At 35.9% G+C, this 9,390-nt stretch overlaps 1 protein-coding gene across 2 annotated transcripts; it reads left to right on the top strand.

Moving 5' to 3' along the window:
- The first annotated feature begins 2,843 nt into the window (after nt 1-2,843).
- On the top strand, nt 2,844-9,038 carry LOC111407782 (beta-glucosidase BoGH3B-like). Of its 2 annotated transcripts, none has more exons than XM_023037450.1 (9): nt 2,844-3,096; nt 3,184-3,388; nt 3,736-3,826; nt 5,561-5,706; nt 5,842-6,085; nt 6,619-6,723; nt 6,813-6,995; nt 7,654-7,855; nt 8,335-9,038. In XM_023037450.1, the coding sequence occupies exons 1-9, from the start codon at nt 2,946-2,948 to the stop codon at nt 8,844-8,846; spliced, it is 1,839 nt and encodes a 612-aa protein (XP_022893218.1). In that variant the 5' UTR covers nt 2,844-2,945; the 3' UTR covers nt 8,847-9,038. The 2 variants fall into 2 exon arrangements, with proteins under 2 accessions (XP_022893218.1, XP_022893219.1); XM_023037451.1 differs by having other exon boundaries at nt 2,954-3,090.
- The last annotated feature ends 352 nt before the right edge of the window (nt 9,039-9,390 follow it).

The following is a 9,390-nucleotide window of genomic DNA, read 5'->3' as shown; positions in this document are numbered from 1 at the left end:
CTAGGCTTAGCCATTATAGGGCAAGTATACACGTCTCCTTTGATTAATTCGGCCAAACACATTTCGGTTTGATCGTGATACTCGTCATTAATGGTATGAATATCAAAATTAACGTATCTATAATAAGTCCCCTTATTAGAATTTTTCATTTGCTCTTCTTCTCTTATTAATCGTTCATACCTAATCACGTTTGCGCTCAATTGGAAAAGATCAGGAAATTCCTTATCTTGGAATTTCTTTTTCAAATCAAAGCTTAGACAACTTTGAGTAATTTTGACAAACTTGTTTTCGGGTAAAGGTACAAAACATTTACTTCTTGCTGTCTTGAACCTTTGAAGGAAACCTTCTGCCCATTCGTTTGGCATTTGACGTTGATTCGCCGAATCGACCAAAATAACTTCAGACTCAGTCTTATAAAACTGAGCATGGAACAATTGCTCCAATTGTTGCCATATTTGAACAGAGTTCGCTGGCAAACTGATGAACCAGGAGAAAGCTACTCCTGTTAATGAACTAGGGAACAACCTCATTTTATGATAGTCAATTATTTCACCACTTTACAGTGTGAATCGCCCTATGTGTTCTAGAGTAGACATCTCTCCTAAACCGATAAATAATGAGAATTCTAGCACTTTATACCCTCTAGCCTATAGATATGCTTGGTCTATCCAATCAAGATATGGCTTTGTATAAGTCGGCCTAATGACAGGACGTACCCCAAAAGCCATTTGATCCTGTACTATTTCCATAATTTGATTTCTCAACATGACATTGGAGTCATATGAAATTCCTACAGGTTGGTTGATCGGTTGATTTGCCTGAGGCCTGATGTTTGGTCTTTGATTGGCAACAAAGTTGCCATGATTTGGGTCATTGTTACCATTAGCCTGAATATTTATTCCATCATTAACATGTGGGGTATTCTGTCCATTATTTAGGACATTGTCTCTTACATTTAGGTTACCTCCCAAGTTAGATGTACCATTACCACTATTCTGATTTTGCATTACACCATCCCCCTGGTTTGAAGTAGACGGACCAAAGGGTGGTTCTATCCCTTGATTTGGACTTAGGACTGTGGAATTATGTCTTACAATTGTTCTAGTTTGAAAGTGACTTGCAATAGGCACAATTGACTTACAAATTTGGCCTACTAACTTATTCATTATTTTATTTAATGTATTCCGTTGTTTGGCCATGTTGTCATAATGTGCATTCTCATTCTGGGTAAATCTTTCCATATTATGAACATTTCGTAGATTTACCTGTTCAACGACATCCTGTGTGAGTTCTCCAAACAATGCACGCATAGTTCGATGACTCAACTCTGTCATTGGTTCGTAATGACTATGACTGCTCTGACTCTGTCCCTCTGTTCGTGGAGAGCTTTGCTGCTCCGCATATCTTTTAATCACAGACTGGACTCCTCCCTGACTTACTGCTTCCTTATCAGATTTGTGAGGCATATTATTTCACTTTTTGTATCCTCAACACCAAACACCAATGTTTCACTGGGCGTGCCATATTATTTCGCGTGGGTAGTCGCTAACAATTAAAAAATGGATCAGACGATTGTGTAAGGAACATACATCTTAAGACAAAATCCCAAAAAGGGGTATTTTATTGGCGATGATTTACAATTGGAAATAAACAGAATGCCTCCAAGGAGCGCAAGCACACGAGTATTAAAAGAAGTGTTTAAATTTAAACTAAAAAATTAAAATTACATATTCTCTATTTGAGAGTGTTTGATTCTGTCCTTTTTTCTATGTCTTCTCTTCCTTTTTATATTCCCTTGATGATTTCCTCGTGACAAGTCGCAACTACCCACTTTTTTTATGGTAGCTAACTTATCGTGGAACTGCCGTGTCTAACTTCTGCTGTTACTCTTTGTCGTTCAACCGCCTTCAACTGGGCTCCTTGAATCGTGGAATGTGATAAGATTACTCAATAACTGCTTCAATAACTACTATTCTGGATAACTATAATATTTTATGTTTGCTAAGATCCTGGGCGATTCGAAAGTTTGGGCGAGAACGGGATCATCGCTTTGGACGACCATAAGGCACTCCATTCGCTAAGATTATGGGCGTCTTGCAGGCTTGGGCAATGATGTTACTGTATTCGTGGGCTTCCACTGCATTCATCAATAATCATGTTTGAACCTTTATCCTGGACTCCCCAATTGGGTTTCACTCTTTGAGCTATTTGATTTGAGCTGCACTTTTAGTGTGTCAACAATTCCAACTTAGTAGAAACAAAAAATTGTACCAATTCTGTGGGCATTTCTTGTACCCATAGACTAATTGTAAGTAATATATGTTGTGTGTCAAGTTATTATTAGTCAGTATAATTTTTAATTATATGAATGATTTTGTCCTCGTTATGGAATTTAAAATTGCTATTGAGGGTATTTTGGCCGAAATAAAAATAAGTCAAAAATTTAACAAATTTTGACCATATAAAAAGTAGACATTTGTTGCAATTTCCTCAATTGTCTTGTGGAAAAGATACTTGTATAGCATCTGACGATCGTGAAGCTTCTGTTTGGCCCCCATTAAATTACATTTCATTACATTTTATTTTTCTCTCTCCTATTTTTAACCACATAATCTTCCATAAAATAATATTACGCGTAAATCGAAAAAATTTCCTTCTTTTTTAACCACTCATTTTTTTCAACAAAATACTATTCCTCTCATTTTTATTACAAAAAATAGGGGCCAAACGGGGACAAAATTTACTGCATGTTACCTGTGTGGGTCCCTCGAAATGCCGGAGAGCTAAACAAATTGATGTTACTTGCTGTACACGTAGCACTTTTGTTATCTTTTAGCATCAGAAATTTGTTGATTTAGCTACCGGCACCGCTAGTATCACTATCAGAGCCTCGTATCCCCATAAAACCATCAATGAGTCCATAATTAAAGCACTTCACCAAGAAAATGGGATGCATATACAAGGACCCAAATGCCCCAGTCGAATCCAGAATCAAAGACCTCCTTTGCCGGATGACCCTCCAAGAAAAGATCGGCCAAATGACCCAGATCGAACGAAGCGTTGCAACGCTTTCTGCCACTAAACACCGCTGTATAGGTCCATTAATTTCGTATGGTTGTAGGATTAGTTATTAGTTAAGGTGTACCGTGCGTGTGAATTTGCGGGCTTGTATCGAATTTGCAGGAAGTGTGCTGAGTGGTGGTGGAAGCAATCCATTTTACAAGGCAAATTCGGCCGACTGGGCTGATATGATTGATGGGTTCCAGAATGCGGCGCTGGAATCGCGCCTTGGCATTCCTCTGATCTACGGTGTTGATGCGGTTCATGGCAATAATAATGTTTATGGTGCCACTATTTTTCCTCATAATATTGGTGTTGGTGCCACCAGGTAATGAGTTTTCCACCTGCAATTTGGCTCAAATGACTTTCTTTCTTGCACTATTTAGTATTTATCAATTGAGGGAAGGGAAGGGATTCGAGTGTGGATTGCAAAATTTAAATCAATTACTATGTTCACTCTAACGACTTAACCTTTTAGATGGAGTCCTTCGTTGTGTTATTAAAGTATGCAAAGGCCCCGTCTTCAGCGGCCATGGACCAATGTTTCCAAACAACGAAAAGAAAAATCCGCTAGTGATTTAGAAGCAATAATTGTTAATAGTACTTTTGATTGTGGGTTGCCAATAAATTGGCAAATCTCCATCTGATATGTGTGAAATTCATTATGTAATGCAGAGATGCTGATTTGGTTAGGAGGATAGGAGAGGTAACTGCTCTTGAAGTCAGGGCAAGCGGGGCTCACTATGCCTTTGCACCTTGTGTTGCTGTAAGTTGAACATTTATCAAGTAATCAATCTTTTGAGACTCTTATTTAGCATTGAATTACCCAAATGATCACTGAACTTTGGAAAAGATTTCCTCAAGGTCACTGAACTTTAAAAATCATCTAATTCATCATTGAACTTTACAAAAGGCTTCTACAGGATTACTGAACTTTAAAAATCACCTATATAGTCTCTAAACTTTGCAAAAGATTTCTAAGGGTCACTGAAATCAATTCAGTGATCCTTGGGAAACATTTTGTAAAGTTCAGTGATTCCGTGGAAAACTTTTGCAAAGTTTAGCGGTTAATAGGGTGATTTTTAAAGTTCAATGACCCCATGGAAACTTTTTGCAAAATTTAGTGATGAATTTTGTGATTTTTAAAGTTCACTGACCCTCTGGAATCTTTTTGCAAAGTTCAGTGACCATTTGGGTAATTCACTCTCTATTTAGTCCTATAAATTATTTTAGATTTTCCTTTTGTAAAGTTCAGTGATTCCGTGGAAAACTTTTGCAAAGTTTAGCGGTTAATAGGGTGATTTTTAAAGTTCAATGACCCCATGGAAACTTTTTGCAAAATTTTGTGATTTTTAAAGTTCACTAACCCTCTGGAATCTTTTTGCAAAGTTCAGTGACCATTTGGGTAATTCACTCTCTATTTAGTCCTATAAATTATTTTAGATCTTCTGATTTGTGAAATGTTCCGGTTCTTTTGGTAAAATGATATATTGAGGGTATTGAAATTCTTGTGGTGATCAGACTGGAGGGTTTTAAGTTGTTGTACACGGAAAATAAAAATGAGTCAGGCAATGATGAACTTCCTATAAAAGGCCCATTTTAGTTCTATAACCGATTCACGTGTTTGTAGTTCTAATATAGTAACATTCATTCCTAGGAGGAGAAGAAAGCACATATCAACCTAGATTTCATGACTGGATGTTCATTTAGAAGCAGACACATTTTATATATCCTTTGTTGTAAATTTGCTATTTACACAGTCCGCGGTTTGATATTGAAAATTTTCATTCTGTAAGTGTTCCATTCAAAACATTAGATAATAACTAGCATAAGATACAAAGTTTCATTTTCCATAGATGAGTGGAAATCCTACTACAAAGTTTCATTTTCCATAGATGAGTGGAAATCCTACTACTGTTGTATATTTCTAAATAAAGTGCCCGCATTGGATTGGATGGTAGCTTAGTTGTAGATATCTGTGCATTGCTTAACTCTTGGACATTCACTAGCATGAAGTCTCTTAGACATTGTATGCATTGCTTTGCAATCTCTTAGAAATTTATCACTCCAAACTAATTGGTTACATCACTTACTTCGGAAATGAAATTCTGGCATTAGCACATGCCACATCATTTCTTGCCTAGGTTCATGAGCTCTCAATGCTATATGTGCCTTTGAATCTATATGGGCACCTTGAAACTAAGCCAAGTCAAATCTTGCCTAAAAAGGCTTAAGCAATTGTTGCTCACACATCTATCAGTACTCATTTATAAACAAGGCATGCTTTCACTCTGTCAAACACTAACAGTTTGCGGGATTTTTCATTTATTGATTGGTATGTTTTCAACTTTAAGTTCAAATCATGTGCTCAAAGCTCAATTTTAAGAACAAGTAATTATGTAATGCTTGAGCACGTTGATTGTTTTTATGAGTCTTTTTCTTTGTTCTCTTTTTGAGTATTATCATTATTTTGTAGTAATTTTTGAATTTATCTTCTTAGATCAGCAGAGATCCCAGATGGGGAAGATGCTATGAGAGTTATAGTGAAGACACTGAAGTTGTCAGAAAGATGACCTCCCTTGTCACAGGCTTGCAAGGGCAACCACCTGAAGGGCATCCCAAGGGTTACCCTTTTCTTGCTGGAAGGTAAAAGAGAAATAATTTGCATTCTTTCATGCATACAACTTCCAAGATATTTAACATTATGTTTTTTTCCCCCCGGTTTTATGATCCAATTAGTTTTCCAAAGATAATTTTTCTAATTTAGCCAATTGATTCCAGAAAAAATGTTATTGCATGTGCCAAGCATTTTGTTGGTGATGGTGGTACTGATTATGGTACAAATGAAGGGGATACTATAATCTCATATGATGATTTGGAGAGGATCCACATGGCACCATATCTTGATTGTATATCTCAGGGAGTTTGCACCATAATGGCATCCTACTCTAGCTGGAATGGAATTAAATTACATGCTCACCATTTTCTTTTAACAGAGATCTTGAAAGATAAGCTGGGATTCAAGGTAAAATAAATTGAATATTTGCTTGTATTGCAGAAGTTCTCTGTCCCTGCTTTTATGTCCTAAGAAGACTGTAGAGTGATTTCTTTTTAAAACGTTCTGGTCTCTCCAAGTTCAAAGAAGTAACAAAAAAATGTGATTCAAAAACATAATATTTTTTCTACTTAAATTTTCAATTGAATTTGGTTGCTTATAATAGTAAGTTACTGATTAATACATAGAGTCATTGAATACAAGCACAGCTAGAGTTATTGATTAATTGAAGTACAAGGAACTAGTTAAATTTGGCATGTATTTCGATAAAAGTTTAATAGGACCAATTTACATTTTTCTACTTAAAGCATGAATCAAGTTTGGACTACATATTTAAGTCTAGTGTGTGTTGAAGATTCTAGTTTGTGCTTAATCTGCCTTTTCTTTTCAGTAACTGATGCACTCGAGCCTGTTAGAGTCCTTCTACTATGTTCTCCCTAAAATTAGAGAAAGTAGTTGCTGCAGAGAGTTTGAATGATTATATAACCAGTGTTCTGCTGCAGGGCTTTGTGATTTCAGATTGGGAAGCACTGGACCGGCTATGTGTTCCTCGTGGCTCAAACTACCGTCAGTGCATTATGTCTGCTGTCAATGCAGGAATTGACATGGTACAAATTATACTTCAATGCATAAAGCCTTGTACAATTTGGAGGTTCTTGAAATAATCTGTCTCTTTTTGCTTCACTGAGTTTTACAGGTCATGGTGCCTTTTAGGTTTGAATTATTCTTGGGAGAATTTCTGTCTCTTGTGGAATCAGGGGAGATACCAATGTCAAGGATTGATGATGCTGTTGAGAGGATTCTTAGAGTCAAATTTGTTGCTGGAATTTTTGAGCATCCCCTGAGTGATAGATCTTTGTTGGATGTGGTTCGTTGCAAGGTAAATGTTTCGCCTTCTATATGTGCCTTGTGGACATATTCTACACATCTAATTGCAATCATGAAAGAATGATGCATTCTCAAACCTTGCCATGTCGATCTAGTTAAGCGTTTATCTCTTTTTATAACTTCCACTAAATGCATTCTGCAGGTACTTGTAATGACTCGACCTCTATGTCCAAGTCATTCACTTTCATAGTGTCTGCTATGGGAGAGCCTAAGCCCATCTCCCATAGCAGACAATACGTAAGTTAATGGCTTGAGTATAGAGGATGGATCGTTACAATGCTATTTAAGTTACTTCTCATAGTTCGGTCGTTACGATACTAAAGTTACTTCTCATAGTTTTAGAATTTAATTGACTCATTATTTTAGTTTAATTAAAACTGCAAACCAAATGAATATTGACGCATATCATCTTCCTAGATTCTTGAAGATTTTGATGTGAGAGAACTTTATCCTGCGGCTTTATAGTTTGACCAAGTAGGCCTTATCCTTTTTTTTTTTTTAAAACACGGTACGAGCATAAAAGATATGTAGGATTATCGGTGTTTCATGGTTGGATATTTTATTATTTGTTTCATTAAAGATCTCAAGTCAACTTCTATGGGCATATATTCAGTTAAGTAAATATTTCTCGATCATATCTGTTGTTTCAGCCACATAGAGAATTGGCACGTGCAGCTGTTCGCAAGTCCTTGGTTTTGCTAAAGAATGGAAAGGATCAAAAGATACCTTTTCTTCCGTTAGACAAGAACACTAAAAGAATTCTCGTTGCCGGAACGCATGCTGATGATCTTGGATATCAGTGTGGAGGGTGGACGGCCACATGGGAAGGAAAGAGTGGCAGAATCACAGACGGTAAGTGATTTTGTTGCATTAAATTTATCAAGGTTTGAATACTATTGACATTCTCCATACATCATACATGTTCCAGTTTGACAACAACAGGATTTAGAATTTTTATGCATTCCTGATCTCGAATGTTAGTAATATTGTGATGTCTGCTAAATGTTACCTGAATACATCGTCGTCTTTCATTCTGATCTTCTTCTTTTTTTAATAATATTTATTGGGATTATGGTGGATTTTCTATAGTTTTTGTTCAATTTTTTGCACGAAACTTTTGTTTCCTTGATTCAGTTCCCTCCGGCAACCTTTATCGATTATTATTATTATTATTATTATTATTATTATTATTATTATTTTTGAATTGATATATTAAGGGAAAAATATAAACTGAAGCTCATTGAACAACAAAGACTAGAGAAAATGGCGAATTTTGTTTTCTTGTCCATATGAATTTGGGTGTTGAACTATGAAATCGTTTATATTTTTAGGCACAACTATTTTGGATGCAATCAAAGAAGTCGTGGGAAGTGAAACAGAAGTCACATACGAGCTAATTCCTTCCCCAGAAACATTTGCTGGTCAAAATTTCTCCTATGCTGTTGTAGCCGTTGGTGAAGCTCCATATGTTCAAACTGGCGGTGACGATCCAGAGCTCAAAATTCCTCTTAATGGCGCCGAATTAGTAAGCTCAGTCGCCGATCAAGTTCCCACATTGGTAATTCTAATTACTGGAAGGCCTTTAGTATTGGAGCCATGGCTTTTGGAAAAAATAGATGCTCTGGTTGTTGCTTGGTTGCCTGGAAGTGAAGGCCAGGGAATCACAGATGTTATCTTTGGAGATTACGGGTTTCATGGACGGCTTCCAGCGACGTGGTTTAAAAGTGTCGATCAACTACCATTGCATATTGGAAACCAAGATTCATACGACCCCTTGTTTCCTTTTGGCTTCGGGTTAAACTATGAAAACAAGGGGGATTTGAACTCAACTGATGATATGTAATGGTATGTTTGGTATAGTGGGTTGGACACTAGTGTTTATAATTCAAGATCAAGGAAGAAAAATAAAGTTAAATTTTTGTTAGTTGTACTGTATACTATGTAATTTCCTCATATTATATTTTGTTTATTTTCTTGCGCCTTTAGTTATGTATTAGGACTTTTAATTTTCATAAGTATCTTTTAATTTTTGTCATTGTCTAGAGTTGGTCATTATCTCGAGTATGGTTGTTTTCCAGATTTCAATTAGGGTGTGTTTGATTGGAAGTATGGAGTTTTCATAGAAAGAAAATAAATTTTAGGTAATTAAATTGTCAGAATTTATTTGAAAATGAATTGTTAATTAAACATTTTTTATTGGTTTGATTTTTAACTTAAAAAACATTATTTTTGTCCATCTTTATTGTTGGGTAGATAAGAGAAATGGGGATAAATGAGAAAAAGAGTGTGAATTGCTTTGAAAATAAAATTCTACTCTTCTCCTAAGAAAATGATTTTCTTATTTTTGAGAAAAATATGGTTACGTGACCAACTTTTGAAAATAAAAA

Source organism: Olea europaea, chromosome 13 (genome assembly GCF_002742605.1).
Source record: "Olea europaea var. sylvestris chromosome 13, O_europaea_v1, whole genome shotgun sequence".
NCBI classification, from domain to species: domain Eukaryota; kingdom Viridiplantae; phylum Streptophyta; class Magnoliopsida; order Lamiales; family Oleaceae; genus Olea; species Olea europaea.
The sequence above is the reverse complement of the archived record's forward strand: the minus strand, read 5'-3'. Positions and strand labels throughout refer to the sequence as shown.